Below are 19,970 nucleotides of genomic sequence, written 5' to 3'. Positions count from 1 at the left end.
CCGACCATAGTCAAATTCGATTCAACTAAAGTTGGAGAAACACACACCCGCCAGCCACCTTTATGCAAAACAAGTTGCATGTGTGTCGGTGGAACCGGTCTCATGAACGTGGCATGTAAGGTTGGTCCGGGCCGCTTCATCCAACAATACCGCCGCATCAAAATAAGACGTTGGTGGTAAGCAGTATGACTATCACCGCCCACAACTCTTTGTGTTGTACTCGTGCATATCATCTACGCATAGACCTGGCTCAGATGCCACTGTTGGGAACGTAGCATGCAATTTCAAAACAATTCCTACGATCACGCAAGATCTATCTAGGAGATGCATAGCAACGAGAGGGGGAGAGTGTGTCCACGTACCCTCGTAGACCGAAAGCGGAAGCGTTTAACAACGCGGTTGATGTAGTCGAACTTCTTCTCGTTCCGACCAATCAAGCACCAAACGTGCGGCACCTCCGAGTTCTGCACACGTTCAGATCGATGACGTCCCTGAACTCTTGATCCAACAAAGTGTCGACGAAGAGTTCCGTCAGCACGATGGCGTGGTGACGGGGATGGTGAAGTGATCTGCGCAGGGCTTCGCCTAAGCACTACGTGAATATGATCGGAGGCGTAAACTGTGGAGGAGGGCGATGCACACGGCTAACAATGTTTGTTGTGTGTTCTAGAGGTGCCCCCCTTCATATATATAGGTTGGAGGGGAGGAGAGGCAGCCAAGGGGGCGCCCCAAGTAGGAGGAATCCTACTTGGGGTCCTCCAAATTTGGCATCCCCCCTTTCCTATTCCTATTTGGAGTAGGAAGGGAAGAGGGGGAAGGGGGAATCCTATTCCCTTTTTCCTTTCCTCCTTCCCCTTTTCTACTCCAATTTGGCTAGCCCATATGGAGGGGGCGTACCAGCCCCTTAGGGGCTGGTCTGTCCCTCTCCTGGCCCATTAGGCCCATATAGTTTGCTGGGGGTTGTCCGAAACCCCTTCTGGTGACCCGATAAGTACCTGGTACCCCCAGAACACTTCCGGTGTCCGAATACTATCGTCCTATATATGAATATTTACCTCTCGACCATTTAGAGACTCGTCGTCATGTCCGTGATCTCATATGGGACTCCGAACAACATTTGGTCACCAAATCACATAACTCATATAATACAAAATCGTCATCGAACGTTAAGCGTGCGGACCCTACGGGTTCGAGAACTATGTAGACATGACCCAGACACATCTCCGATCAATAACCAATAGCGGAACCTCGATGCTCATATTGGCTCCCACATATTCTACGAAGATCTTTATCGGTCGAACCGTTATGATAACATACGTTATTCCCTTTGTCATCGGTATGTTACTTGCCCGAGATTTGATCGTCGGTATCTTCAACCTAGTTCAATCTCGTTACCGGCAAGTCTCTTTACTCATTCCGTAATGCATCATCCCGTAACTAACTCATTAGTTACATTGCTTGCAAGGCTTGTTATGATGTGCATTACCGAGAGGGCCCAGAGATACCTCTCCGACACTCGGAGTGACAAATCCTAATCTCAATCTATGCCAACCCAACAAATACCTTCGGAGATACCTGTAGAGCATCTTTATAATCACCCAGTTATGTTGTGACATTTGATAGCACACAAGGTATTCCTCCGGTATCCGGGAGTTGCATAATCTCATAGTCAAAGGAATATGTATAAGTCATGAAGAAAGCAGTAGCAATAAAGCTTAACGATCATTATGCTAAGCTAACGGATGGGTCTTGTCCATCACATCATTCTCCTAATGATGTGATCCCGTTCATCAAATGACAACACATGTCTATGTTTAGGGAACTTAACCATCTTTGATTAACGAGCTAGTCTAGTAGAGGCTTACTAGGGACACTGTGTTTTGTCTATGTATCCACACATGTATCAAGTTTACGGTTAATACAATTCTAGCATGAATAATAAACATTTATAATGATATAAGGAAATATAAAATAACAACTTTATTATTGACTCTAGGGCATATTTCCTTTAGAGTCCTACTTGGACTCCCGGTCCAAGTAGGATTCGCCCCCCCCCCCCTTTCCTATTCCAACAAGGGGGGAGAGGGAAGGAGGAAGAGGGGAGAAGGAAAGAGGGGGGCGCCGCCCCCTCCTAGTTCAATTCGGACCAGCCCATGGGGGGGGGCACTGCCTCCCCTTGTGTCCCTTCTCTCCGCCCATAAGGCCCTATACTTCCCCGGGGGGTTCCGGTAATCTCCCGGTACTCCGAAACTTATCTGATACTTCCCAAAACCATTCCGGTGTCCGAATATAACCTTTCAATATATGAATCTTTATCTCTCAACCATTTCGAGACTCCTCGTCATGTCCGTGATCTCATCCGGGACTCCGAACAAACCTCGGTCATCAAATCACATAACTCATAATACAAATCGTCATCGAACGTTAAGCGTGCGGACCCTACGGGTTCGAGAACTATGTAGACATGACCGAGACACATCTCCGGTCAATAACCAATACCGGAACCTAGATGCTCATATTGGCTCCTACATATTCTACGAAGATCTTTTATCGGTCAAACCGCATAACAACATACGTTGTTCCCTTTGTCATCGGTATGTTGCTTGCCCGAGATTCGATCGTCGGTATCCTCATACCTAGTTCAATCTCGTTACCGGTAAGTCTCTTTACTCGTTCCGTAATGCATCATCCCATAACTAACTCATTAGTCACATTGCTTGCAAGGCTTATAGTGATGTGCATTACCGAGAGGGCCCAGAGATACCTCTCCGATACTCGGAGTGGCAAATCCTAATCTCGATCTATGCCAACTCAACAAACACTTTTGGAGACACCTATAGAGCATCTTTATAATCACCCAGTTACGTTGTGATGTTTGATAGCACACAAGGTGTTCCTCCGGTATTCGGGAGTTGCATAATCTCACAGTCAGAGGAACATGTATAAGTCATGAAGAAAGCAATAGCAATAAAACTAAACGGTCATTATGCTAAGCTAACGGATGGGTCTTGTCCATCACATCATTCTCCAATGATGTGATCTCGTTGATCAAATGATAACACATGTCTATGGTCAGGAAACTTAACCATCTTCGATTAACGAGCTAGTCAAGTAGAGGCATACTAGGGACACTTTGTTTGTCTATGTATTCACACATGTACTAAGTTTCCGGTTAATAAAATTCTAGCATGCATAATAAACATTTATCATGATATAAGGAAATATAAAAACAACTTTATTATTGCCTCTAGGGCATATTTCCTTCAGAAGCGGCGCACCGGCCGAGAGAGCGCCGCCCGCGCCGCTTCTCAGAGCAGTTGACTGCTGCGCGTTCAAACGACACGATGGCCACACGTCCGTCCGTCTGCCGCCCACATTGATGGCATGCGGTTGCTGAGGCGTCTCCTCTGGCGCCACCCGTCATCCCTCTGCCGCTCACCATTGCTATAAAAACCGGTGCCCCGGCCATAGCCGCAGTCATCCACGTCTGGTCCCTCTTCGCACCACTTCCACCATGGATCCCTCCCCGCCAAAGCTCCCTGGGATGGGCTTACGTCGGACCAGAAGAAGGAGATGGCCGTCATTGCTGCCGGCTGGCAGCCAGAGGACGACGGCGTCCCAATGGAGAACGCCGCCGCCGACGAATCGACGCCACCCTCGCCGGTGCATTGCACCTTGACCATCGACGAGGCCCGTGCCATTACATGGACAAGGTGTGGGAGGAGCAGTTCCGAGAGAAGTGTTACGGCTATTCTCTACTTACCTGAGGTGATTTTTGTAAAAATTGAAGGGTGGGTCGTTCGGTTTCCATCCCGTCCCTACATTTTGTATCCAAAGCTCGGGATGTGTAGAGTGCAGCCGGAGCATCGAAACCTTCGGAGCACAGGATATTTTCCCCCAAGGAAGAGGTTGGGGACCAAAAACTTGCTTCACGCCACCGCAACGACCCCAGCGACGGCAGGTGACCCTCCCCTTGATCTAGTTGGTAGCAAGCATGCGAGGAAGTCGGCGGCAACCATGAAGGCACTCGCCAAGGCGGAGGCAAAGAAGAAGGCGACTCCCGGGAAAGGTTGGCCGACGATTAGGGATGATAGCTTTGCCCATGGGTATGGGTACCCGTGGGTACCCTACCCGGAAACAATGGGCATGGTTGAGACTTGGCAACATTTGTACCCATGGGTAATGGGTATCCATACCCGCAAAATATATGGATAGGGTACTGGTATGAAATTGCGCCCATGGTAACCCAATGGGTACCCAAAAGTATTAATAAATGAAAATAACTCCTATGACATGTTAAATCAATATCAACTCCTTTGGCCCAACCCTAAATACCTTATTCCCTAAACCAGTCATAGATCCATAGGCCCACAATCACCATCTCACCACTCCTCATACGTCCTATATGACTCATCGAAACAATGGAATCGTGACTCATCACCACAGGACTCTTGTACAACTCTCAATCATGCGAGTCCTAGTTCTGATCCCCGTCTCCCACTGTATCAGAATACCACCAACTGTTGCTCTTACTCCATTTTTGCGTCCAAGAGGTCAGCCACCAGAGGAGGTTGCATCTTTGCTAGACTGCCTGCCCAATATCACTTTAATTTTAGGCTCATTTCTCTACTTTTTCAAAATGTAAATGCCATATAATGTACCCACTAGATACTCATTGGGTGTAGGATACCCGATGGATATGCGTGTCAATTTATGCCCATGAATGTTGAAAATGGATGAGTATAGAGTTTTTGTGGGTATGAGTTTGGCCAGAAGGAGATTGTACCGACCCATACTTTATCCATTGCCATCCCTACCAACGATCCAGGATCACACCCTTCAGTCCCGCCAAGGTTCAAGCGGGGTTGACAGCAAGGCCGGCAGGTTGGCGACGAGAGCAAGTAGCCTAACGAAGGGAACTGCACGACATATTGTTTCGGTCCCTTCTTTCACCATTTCTGCTTGAAATATTATTTCACTTCCGGGTGCATATATAGAATTGCGTTCTATGAACTGCAGTACAAAATCACATCTACAGGTCATACATTAGCGAACCTTCCAGCAAAAAAGAAAAAAAAACACTAGCTAATCGATACAAGGCATACATAAGAAAACAAAAACACTGGCGAATGGATACAAATTTGTCCTGTGAATTTTTGTCAACAGAAAACCTTATTTTGCCTGTAGCTCAGACATGTATCACCTGGGCCAAAATTTGATTTAGAAAAATGTCCAACCATACCGACAAGGCAACAATCAATTCGCACGGCGCGTATGCGTGCGTGCATACATCATTTGGCTTGTCGTGCATGTTCTTCCAAAATCACATCGAAGATATCGACTATGTAGCTTCGGAGGATCCTCCAGTACCTTTCGTCTTCGTCACAATCTCAGTGAGATTTTTTCCACACAAACATCTTATCAACATCATGAACAATGAAAAAATTCATGTGCAGATGTCCAATCAAACGTCGGGTTTCTCTTCCCCTCATCAGTGACCTTTTTCCACACCAAATGCCACCATGGGCAACAGGTAACTGTCAATTCATAAGAGCCCAATGGACATGGACTTGAGAACCAATCACAGAGCCGTTTCGAAAAAAAAAGAACCAATCACAGAGCAGCAAAGGGTGGAGAATTGGGATAAGAATGTACCCTAACAGTCTAAAGTGTAAGCAGATCCTTTAAATCTAGTCAGGGTAAGCAGATCTCAATTCCGCTTCCTGTCCTTTGTGGGGCGAACAGGGCTGCTGCTCGGGGATGGTGTAGACGGTCCAGGAAGAATTGTGCCCCCTTGTATATCACTTGAGATTGATCCAGGAACTGCTGCCACAGCGTTTTGGCACTCGATATGGGCTATCAAATCTCTTAGCTGTCACAGGACAACGGGGAAGGATTAGCTGTAGGCTAACAACTATGCATACTACTATAAAAAACAGAAAGAAATGGTGTGTACCGTAAACAGCATAGTAATGTGTGTGTTCATCAAACCAAACATCGGCTGATAGATGCATTGATTGTATTGTCACATTTTGCAAGCCAATTCAGTTAATTAACTTTTTGTTTAAAGATGACATGCAGTATCGTAACATGACACAGGTTACTATTTGAACCGACACAGCAGTTACTTTAACATACTAACCTCCGCCTCCAGCTTCTCAATCTTCTCATCTTTCAATTTAAGTGCAGCTTGTTCCCTGAAAATAAAATCTAACCACTTCAGATCGACAGTAAAATAGGAACTACAACTATGTTCTGAATCCTAATGATCTAGATATTTCAACAGCTAGGGCGATGGCCCAAGAAAATGCCATAAAAGTGAAAATAAAAAATTGTCATGTATAGCTGTGCATGAAACTTTCACAGCTGCAATCCCATATTAATATCATGAGCATTAGCTTTAGCTCTATGGAAGGTACATCCATTTTTCTGGTGATTAATTCTAAAAGCAATGAAGAAGATACCTTTCTTGAACTTTCCGAACCCTTTCTTTCCACATCTCCTGATTTTTCACAAGATTGGTATTGATCTGAAAAGGTTAATTATGAGTAATGCGACATCACTGATTTTTAAGTTCTAACATTTAGACCTAACTTCAACAAATACTATAGTGCTCACATCATCAAGAAAACTTTTCTCTTCAAGGCACTTATCAAGCTTTGCCTGTAACTTTTGGAGTTTCATCATGCTCACAGATTTCGAAGTGGCTGCAGAAATTTCTTTCTCATTCTCCTCTTTGACTTCTGACAGAAGTGACTCATAGTACTACATTAGCACCAGAAAAAAAGTCAGAATTTACCTTACCCTCTCAAATACTATATGTCAACAATATGGCAAGTAGTAGTCTTATAAATATAAAGGAGCAGCAACAAGTGGTGCATTGTTGTCTATCAGATAAGCACAAAAACATACAAACTTACATTTCTTTGTTTGTCAAGCTGAGACGTGAGGAGATCATTGTACTCTTCAACAATCTAAAAGAAGAGAAGTGCAAAGTTATAAAAGAAGATATGCACAAACATACCAGGGTGGTATAGCTAATAATATCCACAAAGATTATTTACTTAGTACATTACAGCTTCAACTTTACTGTTTAGTAGAGCTTCATCCATTCCTGCATCACCACTGCATATAGAACAGATACCATCTGCTTCATGACCACCATAGCAATTGTACTCAACCAGTTTACCATCTGTTTTGGACTGAATCAAACGATGGACATAGTTGTCACCAGCATAATCCCAAACCTTCTGTGTTTCTAATTCAAGTGAATAGCAGTGTTCAGTTTCTTTCCAGTGTTCAATAGCATGACCACCTTTGTACCTATGACCGCACCAATCAAAGTTAATAAGTTAACTAGTAACATTTGCAACTTACAGAATGAACAGGAAATATTTTACCTTCCGCAGCCAACATTACCACAGATTACACAAATCCAAAGATTTTCCGAAGTTCCACAAACAGAACACATTGATTTCTCAGGTTGCTGCTGACAATACCTACAAACCTGTGTGATACTTTCAAACATAAGCAAAAGGTACTCTTTGCATTGATAGGAAAAAACTTGCATGACTTCCCTAGACCAAGGGAAAACAAAACAGAGGAAGGCCAAATCCTACAGTGATGAACGAAACAGAGTGACTGAGTGTTGTATTTCAAAACGCTATCAACTTTGGCAAAGCAAAGTTTCCATCAGGATTCAGGCGTTGATAGCACCGTTAGGTCTTTATAATTCCGTTGTTAATTTCAAGTACAGTAGTATAATATAAACATTACAATTCCAATTAGTAAACTAATATAAAATAGTAAGAGTCATAAACTAAATATATCATATTAAGCTCTTACTGGGCACGAAGAGTCTGTCCATTTTGATATGCATGAACAGTGGAAAGAATGGTTGCATATTGTAGTAAGAATGCCTCCAGGATCTTGGTCAAGTCGCTCTGATTGAAAATAGAAACGAATAAACAACACAATCAACATAAATTCAAAATCCTATTGCTTGGGCTTAGGTAAATAGTAAGAAAACATATGTTCTACGAAGCTAACAAATAGGCATGGAGTAACCTCAAGGGAGTAACACCTATATATCATGAGTTAAACATAAAATGTGTGGTGGATCGTTTACATGTAACAGTTGTAAAGATGCACATGACACCCATTGCCAAAGCGCTTAAAACTATACTGCGACAGGCCGACAGCATAGCATAGGCAAGAGATCATCTTGCCTTCTTGGCCTCATATACTTGCATTTTAAATGTATATGCATGACAATCACAAAATTACACATCAGGGGTTAACAGCAGTTACAAGACATAAACAAGCTAAAATAATGCATATCAGCACGGATCAAATGGGGTTTAAATATTCAACAGCACTAGCATTAGGTGAAAGCTTATAACGTGACTTAAGTTTATTAGAGGAATAGAGATGGCAAAGATACATGCTTCAAAATCAGGTTCCACTTATGTGACATACATTTATTATATGACACACAGGCCATGATGTGGTTTACATCCTAACATCAGCACACTGCAATCATGTCTCTTTCTCATATTAGGTGAATTATGGCATAATTCAGAAATGTGGTTAGGCAAACATTCTACCATTTTAAAGAACTAAAACTGCACAAAATTATTTCAGACAACAAACAAAATGTGGTATTCTAATTTTCTAATACATAGCTAGATTAATTCAAAACATCTCCACATACCTAGACACACTGGGCAAGTAGGCTGCTCAGCTGAGCTCGTAATCGAGCTATGGGCATGCTCGATCAATTGAGTGTAGTGCACGTCTTCCACAAAACGTATACGAGAAACATCACCCTGCAAACACATCAATCTCCAATTAATTACGATGGCATAAATTTAATCACAGCAGCAGAAAAAACAAGTGTATATTCAGCAGAATTAGAAGAAACCAACACCTCCAGTGATGAGAACTGCTTTCCATTGAAGTGCTTGTAGAAGCTATCGGTGGAGCTCAGAGTGTCAAACTTTATGAGAACGCTATACTGGTCCTCCGCTCCATCAATCCTACATTATGAGCACCAATTAATACACCAATCCGCGCTTACATCAAAGTAGCTCAAGCCCCATCAAAGAGGCAAAGTTGGCCAGTTTTGAGGGCACAAGTCCAATACAGCACAACAAACGATGGGATCGAGGAAACTGAACCTATCTGAAGTTCAGAACCACTCGGACTGGACCAAGCTATGCGATCGAGGCCTTGGGCCAACGCAACTGCGCGAAGCTAAGCGAAGGCAGGCAGTGGTGAACAAGCGAGGTACCTGACGATGCGCATCTCGAGCATGTGGGGGACGAAGGAGCCGCAGAAGCGGCAGAAGTCCGCGTAGGTCATGTGGTTGGGCACCGCAGGTACGAACACCTGCGGCTTCCTCTCTGCCTACAAACACGCCGGGCGAGCGAGCGTTAGAGGTCACAACACCCAATACACGAACAGACAAAATACAAAAACCCTAGAACTGGGATAGCTTACCGGAAGATGAGATGACGAGGAGGAGGCGGCCGCGGCAGCGGTGGGTGGGTCGGGGTGGAGGAGGACGACGCCGCGGGTCTCCTCGATGCGGGGGTTCCCAGAGGAGAAGGGGACCGACTCGAGCGCGCGGGTGGATGAGAAGGGAGAGGCGGAGGGGGGGAGGGAGGCGGGATCGCCGGCGTTCGCCATGGCTGGAGAGGATCAGAAGCCTAGGGCAACGACGAGGAAGAAGGGGTTATTCGGAAAAGTTCCTGGCTCAACTGCTCCCAACTCCCAAGTCCTCCCCCTACTCGACCAGGTGGGGCCAACCTGGCAGTGAGATAAAGCGATGGCGTACGTAGTTGATTACCAATCGCGAGAGAATTCTCAAAAAAAAAAAGAGTAGAACGGTGGAAAAAAAAATGTGGAGGACACCGAGCTGATGCGGGGGAGGGGAGGCAGCGCCGGGAGGGCCTCCGCTGGCCCGGCGGCGGACCTTGGCGTCGGGGGAGCGGCTAGAATCGAGTTCTTTCCGGCTTCGGCTGTTTTTTCACCTATGTAAGTCAAAGCCGCAGAGAACTGGGCCAGTATTTTCCAAGTAGAAATGCACATCGCCTCTGTAAAAAAGAAGTTCATAATGCACTGCGCCTGTTGCTCGGGCCTCGCGTGCATCTTTGCGGTTGCTTCGGGTTGTGGCGGAAAGGTTGGGAAGGTCGGCATTACGTTACTGAAACTGGATAGTTGGTTGCCCGCCAAGTGGTCGACGTAATGCTGTGCGCGTTACAGTGCAGTGCAGCGCAGCTCAGCTATCCAGGGTTGGCGCCCATGCGATCACCAGATGGTGGAGTGCTCAGTGTTAAGGTTTGTTAGGTATGAGGTGTCCACTCTGTTCATGAGCTTTCGATGCCTCTTAGTGTGGGCGATGAGCGGAACGTGTCTAGGCTCTCAGAATTCAGATGATGAGCCTAGTTCCGAGTTTACCCGGCCATGGCAATAAGGCATGGTGGAACCTTATGCTGGTTGCAGTGGATAAGAGTGAACCGATGGCGTGTTGTTTTAGGATTTCAGTTCACAGATATCTGACTTACTACTGACTTGTTGTGTTTCTTGAAGAATTCACTTAGAATGTACTCTGTCATCATCTTCTAATTGGTTTATTTTGTCATTGTCAGGATGCGGATTTAGATTCCGATACATACATCATTCCCCCTTCAGGCTTGCTTGGATACACCATAGTCCAATTTGACCTTTTGGATTGGAAGGGATTTTAGTTCAATTTCACTGTTCGTTCGATGGGATTGAGAGATCCAATCAGCTTAGAGTGTGCCCAAACAGGCCACAGGATTCACAGTACTGTTGTGCAACTTTACACGATGGCATAAAGATTGGAAGCCAAATCTTTGATGGAATCTATGACTGTTTTGTCATAGGCAAGCTTTGGTTAGATCAGTTCCTTGTTCGTTTGGCCTCATGTATCTTCCAGGCTAGCAACTCATAGGCGTGAAATTCAGGCGTTCACAGCACAGTAAGTTTGTCCATGGGCAAAAGTATGTCTGTTCACCCATTATGGGACAGGTAAATTTTGAAGAAAAAAAAATCCTACCTTTCATATTCTGTTAGCTGAAATGTTAAACTATACACTATTCTACTCTGGTGTAATTTATCCTTTAGATTAATTGACCAGTTATTGTCCATATATACAGTTGAACTGAAGTGGAGTTAAAATATGTGTGCTTATATTGTAGCCTTGGTTACTTTACCGAGCAAGGTACAGAGGCTTATCATGCTCCCTGATGCATCAAAGTAATAGCCATAACTTTCATTCAGCTTACATGTTCAACTTAAAGTCCTAATCTCTTTGAAGTGATTGAATGTTTGTGCATGATAATCGCATAAAAATATAGGCATATTTTCTGGGAACCTTCTTTGTTAAAGGAAATGGTGATGCAAAATGGTAAAATGAGACCCTATTTCAAAAATATATATGTTAATGAGTGTGGTCCATATTTTTCCTGGAAATAATGGTAGGACAAGTAATTGTGTTAGTTAAATATATGAACATGGTCTGGCTAGTTATTAGGGGAAATGTAATCAACCAACCTTGTTTTACTATTTGCAAAAGAGTGAAGTGCATCATAGGTCCTCGAACTATTTCAGAGGTGTCACGTAGGTTCTCGAACTATGAAAATCGTCATCTAGGTCCTCAAAGTGCAATATGTGTGTCATCCTGGTCCTTCAACTATTTCCAAGGTGTCATGTAGGTCCTTAAACTATTTCGGAGGTGTCACATATATACACACTTATTACACTTCAAAGATTTTTGAGGACCTAGATGACACTTTTCATAGTTTGAGGACCTACATAACACCTTCGAAATAGTTCGAGGACCTAGGATGCACTTCACTCTTTGCAAAACTATGGACCTATAATGTACCTACCAAGGTTGCAGTCAACATGCCTGGGGATCTTCACAAATCTGGTTTCAACTGATCCTCTGCTATTTGGTTATTATTAATAAATATGTTGACTGAGCATCCCCAGAAACAAAAAAATGTGTTATTTGTGAATCTAGTTGACTGTTTGCGGTGATTAGCTCTGCTTGTAGTCAATGAGTTCGTGTGGTTGACTTACCATATGCGAATTGTGGAGATGGCTTCCTCTCGGTGTCCAGGTTGTTGGGCGTAAGGATGCAAGCGGGCATCCTGCAAGGCCCACATGTAAGTATATGGAAAGCCAAATATGTATTAATCTAAATAAAAATTACACTAGGTTGGCTTTTCGAACACCTATATGCTGATATATGTGGGCTCCGTAGTTGGGCAGTGATTATTGTGCTGTAGAACCTGTATGATGTCTGCTGGCCGGGGTAGAAATAGAATGTGCATTCTTGGTATTCTGGCTGACCAAGTCGATGCCCTAATGTTCGACCTTCTTTTAATGCTAAGGTACATGAATGTTTAACATATTCTGGAAATATTATCAGTGCTCCCTGATGATCAGGAAATAAGTTATTATAGAACCCAGTGATAGGTTTAGTCTTTAGGTTTCACAACCTTTATGCAAATTGCCCCAATTGATGACACTTAACGTTCACGAATTTGAAGAGAGTCACATCACAATATTGTTTCTGCTGTGTACTAGAGTTTAGGAGAGAGGTATGGGAACGGGATAGAAGAATGACTCTTCTGTTTCTTTATAGAGGCCTAACTGTCCAATCTAAAGTAATAAGCCATAAATCTTATCTCTGCCTTAAGGCCTGAACTAAAATATATCTTCCTAACTTAAATGATAAATTATGTAACCGAGGGATTTGTGATCTTATCCTATAATTTGGAGTCATCTCCTTGCCATGGTGACGATATGTACTTCCATACATAGCAGTTTCTGCCCACATTTGGGAACTGGAAGCTGCAGCGACAATACAAAAGGGATCTTATCTTGGAACAATGGAGGAAGTCAACAAGCATAGACCAGAAACTGTTGAAATTTTTGAACAAATTAATTTTTGTGAGTCAATGAGAATTCATCATTGCCCTCTATATGTTGAACCATTTGGTTGCGTAATGTCCGGCTGCATCCTAATATAGGAAATCTGAAGCATCCAGTTGGTCATCCAATGGCTCAGTTCAAGGCAGAGAGGGAGAAATTTCTTTGCGCCCAGAAAAAAGAGAACACTTTTGGCGAGCCTTGACCCTGAGCCCTTGGTTACTACTTCGGCCAGGCAGATTAAATTGCAACTCCACATCATCTTATGTTAAGTTGAATTCACATCGGATCCATTCCTTAGAATCATTTACCAAGAGATGGGTTACATGTGTTTATGTATCATCCCTAGTTGGAAACATACTTTTATCAAATTAGTACTTCCGTACTGCTGCGGCCTTTATGAAACTTTGGTGGTTAAAAGCCAAATGCATTCAGTTTCATCTTTCGTTCTTGAAGGATTAAACCGTTGCACATGACCGTGTTTCTACCTCCAAATTTCTCAACGGTGTGGTGGTTCTGGTTTCTTTTTTAATCAATCTTTGTGTTTTTTTCATCATAAGAGGTTAATAACTGAATGGAACAACTGCTCGTTTTGTGCATCAAATTACGCATGTATCGAGATCTGTGCTACTTTATTTGCTAATTGCGTTGGACTATTGTCTTGTTGAGTTCATTATTTCGTTCTAACATGACTATATAACTCAGTCATATGAAGCTAATCTAATTTAAACAAGAGAATACGACCCATTTGATCTGATCAGAATGGTTGAAGAAACTTAAGCTAGCTTAGCGATCGGCTAGCTGTCACTTATTTGCTTACTTGCTGCTCTTTTCCCATTAATTGCCAGTTCAAATCGTCTGGATCACCAGACATCTACAAGACAATGACCATTTAGTTGACATTTGAATATTACTTCTGAACTTGTTCTTCTGTAACTTGCATGTTACCTCAGGTACTAAGTGTTACTAGTATTTGCATGAATTTGAGATCTGCAACCAAACTTGATGGTTCATGCATCTGTATTGTGGCAAGACAACACAATGGAAAGTACTAAGCAATTAAAGCGGTTAAAACTTAAACGCTTCCAGAAAATCCGAGGAAAATAATATGGTTGGCTCCAGTCAAAGTCAAGGAGAGAGTACCTGTAACTAGCGCAATCCCTTTTTTTAATAATTCATCATCATTGGAGGATGACAAAGATTTTACTGTTTAAGTAGACATTTGATTATCTTAGTGTGCTTATAATATTTAGTAGATGACGCGCACGAGTGCACTTCCCGAGCTTTCCAGCTATATGTGCCGAATCATATCACGAGGTGCTTGGAAAAAATATTGATATCGCGTTCTGATCTCGAGATGATCTGATTAGGCATTACTGAGGGCTTCAGTATTTAAACTGCAATTGCTCAAATTCCAATGGTTTAAAGTTTTTTTAACTTTTATTTCTTAACCCTTCCTTGCAAAGGAATATATGTAAGCAAATAAGACGAACCAGTGTTTTTGTGCATCAATATGATTGATTGCATGAGACTACTACAATGTTGAGAAGTATGTTCCCTTTTTCTTCTGACGTATCGTTGTAGGCATGAAATGGGCAATGGAAGGTAAACCATCACCCCATCAGTGCAAACTTGTGTTTGGTAGGAGAAACTTGCTCTTTCTGTCTCTTGATCTGTACAGTTGCACCTTTTTTTTTGCGATGACAGTTGCACCTCTTTTGTGTTTGACAGACCTATTGCCTATGAAAATATAAATTAACTAGGCTTGCATTTTTTTTACAATAAGAAAACGTCTGTGGAATGCCATTTTTAGCATCTATAATGCATGTTTGTTATGGATCCACATTGCTTCATGCACTTTCAGTTTAAAGAAGATAATAAATGAGTAGAGTACTTCATTTCTGAAACCAGGGTAGTAGAAGATAATCTTAAAATATTTTCCTATTATTTTGTCCTTCGTCACTGTTGTTTCATGACTAATCATTTTACTAAATCTGCTATGCATAGCTCTGAATCTGTTTCCTAGTGTTTTTATGTAATAATTGCTACTGCTCAGAACAGGGTTTAGAATATTGTTGATTGACATGAGAGTATGAGACTGTAGAAGATTCGTTGATCTTATGTTGGTCATAAATAATACAATATTTAACCACTATATGTTTTCCATTACATGAAATACTTTAGGTCAATTGCTATTTCGTTAAAAAAAAACTGCAACTGCCCATGATTCCACAGAAATCTACGGTAGATTCCTTGTGTGGTAGATATGATGATTACAACAGAATGCTTCTTTTTGGCAGGTTATTACCTATTAAATTTAGCTATGGCTGCCAAAAAAGAGCATTACATTTCAAAACAACCCCTCTGCTTTATCCAGATTGTGGAGGCAAGGCAATATTGTAAACTTTATTCAAAAACAACCCCTCTGCTTAGCCAAAAATACACTCCTAGGACTAGTCTATTGAATGCTTAAACTCATGTATTGATTTTTTTACCATGGTTCTAGGCGTGTCAAGAATTGAGAGTGATAACATGATCGCTCGCATAATTAGGTATAAATCTTAATTAATGACCTACACAGAAATTGTTGAGTGCATTTGGTATTTGATCAATAACAACATTTAGAAAAACTAATAGATAAAGGAATAATATGAACCATGTTAAGGCGTACATATATATGAACTGGTGCATCTACCTGAAGAATTTGGGTACAATTGCCTCTGGTGATGTACATTGAAATTACATGGTTCCATCAAGACAAAATTCTGTCAGTAGTGCACCAGCTTAGTCCAAGAGATAAAGAGCATCAAAGAAGTAAAAAAAGAGACTATTTAGTGTTTTATTTTTATTAGCACAAAGGTGATCGTTGAGGCACCCCTTTCCTTCTGCTCATGTTTGTGGCCATGTCATCGTCAGAGACCCGGTTTGCAGATCGTGCACAGATATATGGTCCGCTACGCTTCTTCCGGACAAAATTTGTGTATGGTATGCTCAAATTATCGGAGTCTGATGATCCCATAGGCTCATCAGCATCAACAAGTGTTGACTGGGTTGTCTCATCATCAGCGTCATGAGGAATGAAGAAGTCAGGACCAAGCTGCAAGGTCTTGCATGGACGCAAGTATGCTGACAAGTCTTTCTTCTTCCGTAATATGTACTCAACCTGAAAAGGATGGATATGAGTGAACTTGACAGGTAGTTTTCATATGTATGTCCAGAAATTGACAGTTCGCTTTAAGTGCATTTAATGCCTATCTGGACATATTTTTCTGAATTTGCTAACATTAATTTTCATATATTTTTTACTTTATAGTGCTTCTACCAGCTGATTCCCCAATCAGATTCTTCAGGTAGCTAAATACTCTGATATGGATATTGCATGGCAAATGAGGTCAGATGCTATTGTAGCTAAGTACCTTTTAGAATCTAGATCAAAATTGTGCTGCTTCTCTCATTTAGTATGAATTATATTCTTTGATTCTATCAGCCATCGTAATTCAGTTGAACATAATTGTATTATTTTGTTAGTCATCATAATTCAACTCAATATAACTACACTATTTCTCAGCCATCAGAACTAAATTGCATGTAATCACATGGAATAACACTAGATCGCGAGTTCTACTAAATCACCTTGCAATCCAGAGAGCAGTAGAAATAGGGCTCTTGAAGGCTCCTGTCGCAGGAGGTGCAAATATTCCCTGACCCCTTAAATTGCCTATTCTGTGGTCTCTTCTTCAGGAAAACGACCTTAGAGCTGTTAATCGTGTATGACTGTACCATGTAGATACAGAATTATGAGCATGCATGCATCTCAGACAACAATTATCAGACTCACACGCATACTGTGTAGACTATGCATATTACCTGAACACCGGAACAGTCAATAAGCTTCTCAAGGTCCTCCAGCCGAACGACGTCGTGGTAGACATATCGCCGAACCTGCAGCAGCCGGTGTACCCGGTGTGTCGACACACAGTGTGGGCAGATGCTGGTGCAGCAGTCAAGGCAGCATATGTTCTTCTCGTTCTTCTTGGCATGCTCATGGAAGGAGCATGCCACGAAGAACTTCTCTGTGCTGAGGGCCTCTAACCATGCTGGCTTCCACATTGCCTGCTGATGCTGCAAAACTCCAAACGATCTTTGCATCACTAAAAGATGAACTTAAATGAGGAAGCATGAAGAAGGTGGGAATTCTCACCATGATTATGTATGTCGGTGTAAAGCCTTTGGTGTTCTATGTGTTCTTTGTTGGAAGAGGAATGGGGAGCTTTGACGAAGAGAGTACGTGTAGCTTGTGAAGGATGAGAGATGGGGTGTTTAGTGGGCTAAGAAGGATTAGACCAGCCAGAAGAAGGGGGTTATATACTTGCATTGCTAGAGCTTTTGACATTTGACTCCTTAATATATGGAACTATCATGCGATGAGCCTTGCTTTATGAAGGAGTAGTGATAGGCATGTGTAGTTACTTTGTGCATCATATTAAGAACATGTTCCTGAATTGCCGTTGTAGCCTTGTAGGTGTCGGGATGTCATATTTCAAAACGGAAAGTTGTTTCACAAAATATAATTACCCATTCGAAGGAGCTGCAAAATCATTTCGCATGGGTTGCCATGCACTCTGATTGGTAAAGTTGTCCTCTTAAAATTTCCAATTTATAGCATAAAGTGGCTTTTACTTCTCAGAGAAAAAGTCAACTAATTATGATAGTTTTGTCAGGTTCGTCCTCAGATAAGTAATGCAGTTCCAGTAGAATGTTATATTGCATGACATTGATTAGAGTTTTCTACAGGTAAATTACCTGCGTGAACATAAGTTTTCGATCTATTTTGTAGTTCAGTATCAGGTTGAATTACCGTATTCACTAATAAGTTACAACGGTGGCTCTTCTCTGGAGAAATTATGAAAATATGAAAATACCATGCAAAACAAAACAGATCATCACAGTTAACTGGTAAGCCTGATTGATGCCGGTAAGTGTTTCTTGTAAAATTTCAGTCACTTGGATTTTCCTTGTAAACAAGAAGTATTTATTTCTTCAAGAATGAATCAAGATGTATTTCACAGATGCTCGCTCCGGACGGCATGCAAACGGCAAGGTCTGAAGTTTTAGCATTAAAATCTGCTGCATCTCTTGGAGATTGGGCTGATGTGCATGACATGTACTGATGTACACAGGGAGCCAACAAAGCACACAAAAACAAATCTAAAGGAAAGAAAGGGAGGTGGGGAGGTGAGGAGAACGTGGATGCTGTTTCTAGTGTTTCCCAACCCTTGTGCCAACTTTTTAACTTATGACCAAAGCTCAAATCTCTAGCCTTGGCTATTGAGCTCGCCCCTCTAAACAAATGCAGTCCCCAAGGACGCGTTGATTCCTTGTTTGGAGCCTTATGTGGGGGGAGGGGATGGCCTTTCTTGGGCAACCCATGCATACAATATAAATCTGCGGTCTCCACTAACAAATTACTGCCTTGGGCTTTGCCCCATCCATCGTGTTTGCCACAGGCTAGGTGTTGTTTTACCCGAGTATTATATCTCAAATGGTGAACTACGGTAGCACAAATCTGTTACGGAAGCGCACTCTGTAACTTTTGGGGAATCTACATTCTGTTTTACTCTTCGTCTGTTCTTGTTCCGAGCACAAATATGCGTGGTTTATATCTTTGTTAATTTTGAATGGGTATCCTAAGTGACAGGCTGCAATTACTTTCTGTGGATCAAGAGTCTGTTGTTATGGAGTATGGACTATTATTATGTACTTTGTGCTATGAAACCTTTTTCCTGGTAATTGTTGTGGCCTAGTTACTGCCTTTTGCAGTTTGCACTGCATTGCATATGCTGTCTATGTTTAGCTTTCACATGCAAGGGTCACAGATTCCAATATCTAGCTTGGCTTGTTCTGGGAGTGGATTCAGCGAAGTGCGTAATGGCTTGTCCCAGGTGTGGATCCGATGAGGTTTTGCAAAGAATCGATTATATGTAGATGTATATAGTCCATTTAGAAGTTGAAGATGGTGCTCTTCTGGTTGATCTGAGTTGTTTGTATGATTTTCTAATGATTCGTCGAAAAAGAACCTTACTTCCTTGCAGATATTGGTCCACTATCCCTGGAGACGTGAGCTGATGGACAGCTCCACCTTAAAATGTCTGACTCTAAATATTCGGTGATAGCTGGTTCTAAGAGAAGCAAGGTTTCCACAGTTTCATCTCTGATACTTTTTTATATTGTCTATGATTGGTGCGTTTGCAAGAGCCTTAAATTGTGTCATGGCCAATTGGCCATTATCACTATTTCGCTATGTAACAACTGCTCCTTTTCAGTTCATGTAGGTTGATTCAGTTCGCTGATTTCAGGGAAAAGACGGTTTATTACCTTTTTGTGGTACTCGATGACGATTGTTAATGCCGATTTGTGCATAATTAATCTGGGAAGCTATACTGCTACAGGGAGACTCTTTGCTTCCATACCATAATGGCTGACGCTTAGTTTCAGTGAGTTGTCCTTTTTAAATTAACTTTTGTTTCTTCAACCAAGTTTCCAGGAAACTAACATGCCAAGCAGCTGAACATTACGCTGATCAAGTTTAGAACCAGTAATCTGGCTACTTTGCCACTAGTGTCGAAACATCAGACTGTCATCAAATGGCCCAAAATAAATTAATACATTTAACATCTTTTTTTTTCTATCTATGTATACTAGTTTCTGGTATCGGTTTCGAATTCTCATTCCAGCCTACTTTGATAAACTTCGGCTGCTAATATACTTCTTTTTCGGTGTCGGCTGCTGATATTCAAGTATCTTGATATTTTTTAGTACTACTAATTTTATTTTTTGACAAAAGGTGGATTTTATTGACTCAAAATGACGACTAATTTTACTGGTAGTAACATTCAGATAGGGGAGAGTAGTAGCCGAAAGACCGAAACCATTTTGGAGATTGTGCAGACGTACAAGAAAGAAGATGACAAGTAAAAGAGAACGCAGGCTAAATCCTTTTATAC

The 19,970-nt window shown here is 42.0% G+C and overlaps 2 protein-coding genes and 1 long non-coding RNA gene across 4 annotated transcripts; 1 reads left to right on the top strand and 2 right to left on the bottom strand.

The window, feature by feature from the left end:
• Window positions 1-5,526: 5,526 nt before the first annotated feature.
• Window positions 5,527-9,788, bottom strand: LOC109781673 (BRAP2 RING ZnF UBP domain-containing protein 2). Its single transcript, XM_020340267.4, has 12 exons — window positions 9,502-9,788; window positions 9,293-9,408; window positions 8,930-9,038; window positions 8,714-8,828; window positions 7,846-7,943; window positions 7,401-7,507; window positions 7,077-7,323; window positions 6,921-6,974; window positions 6,619-6,765; window positions 6,465-6,529; window positions 6,143-6,197; window positions 5,527-5,872 (listed from the first exon to the last, which is right to left on the bottom strand). Exons 1-12 carry the CDS (start codon window positions 9,688-9,690, stop codon window positions 5,711-5,713), a joined length of 1,464 nt encoding a protein of 487 aa, XP_020195856.1. The 5' UTR covers window positions 9,691-9,788; the 3' UTR covers window positions 5,527-5,710.
• Window positions 9,789-9,852: 64 nt separating this feature from the next.
• On the top strand, window positions 9,853-19,731 carry LOC120966265 (uncharacterized). 2 transcript variants are annotated; one of them, XR_005759638.2, is made up of 3 exons: window positions 9,853-10,038; window positions 10,653-19,159; window positions 19,290-19,731. It is a non-coding gene; the product is annotated as an uncharacterized lncRNA (long non-coding RNA). The 2 variants fall into 2 exon arrangements; XR_012187382.1 differs by having other exon boundaries at window positions 10,653-19,206.
• LOC109781668 (protein RGF1 INDUCIBLE TRANSCRIPTION FACTOR 1) lies at window positions 15,587-17,362 on the bottom strand. The gene is made up of 4 exons (XM_020340258.4): window positions 17,168-17,362; window positions 16,834-17,088; window positions 16,600-16,740; window positions 15,587-16,129 (listed from the first exon to the last, which is right to left on the bottom strand). The coding sequence occupies exons 1-4, from the start codon at window positions 17,168-17,170 to the stop codon at window positions 15,815-15,817; spliced, it is 714 nt and encodes a 237-aa protein (XP_020195847.1). The 5' UTR covers window positions 17,171-17,362; the 3' UTR covers window positions 15,587-15,814.
• Window positions 19,732-19,970: the final 239 nt, after the last annotated feature.

The sequence above is a fragment of the Aegilops tauschii genome, chromosome 6, assembly GCF_002575655.3.
Source record: "Aegilops tauschii subsp. strangulata cultivar AL8/78 chromosome 6, Aet v6.0, whole genome shotgun sequence".
Lineage (NCBI taxonomy): Eukaryota > Viridiplantae > Streptophyta > Magnoliopsida > Poales > Poaceae > Aegilops > Aegilops tauschii.
This window is presented reverse-complemented; position numbering and strand designations above follow the sequence as displayed.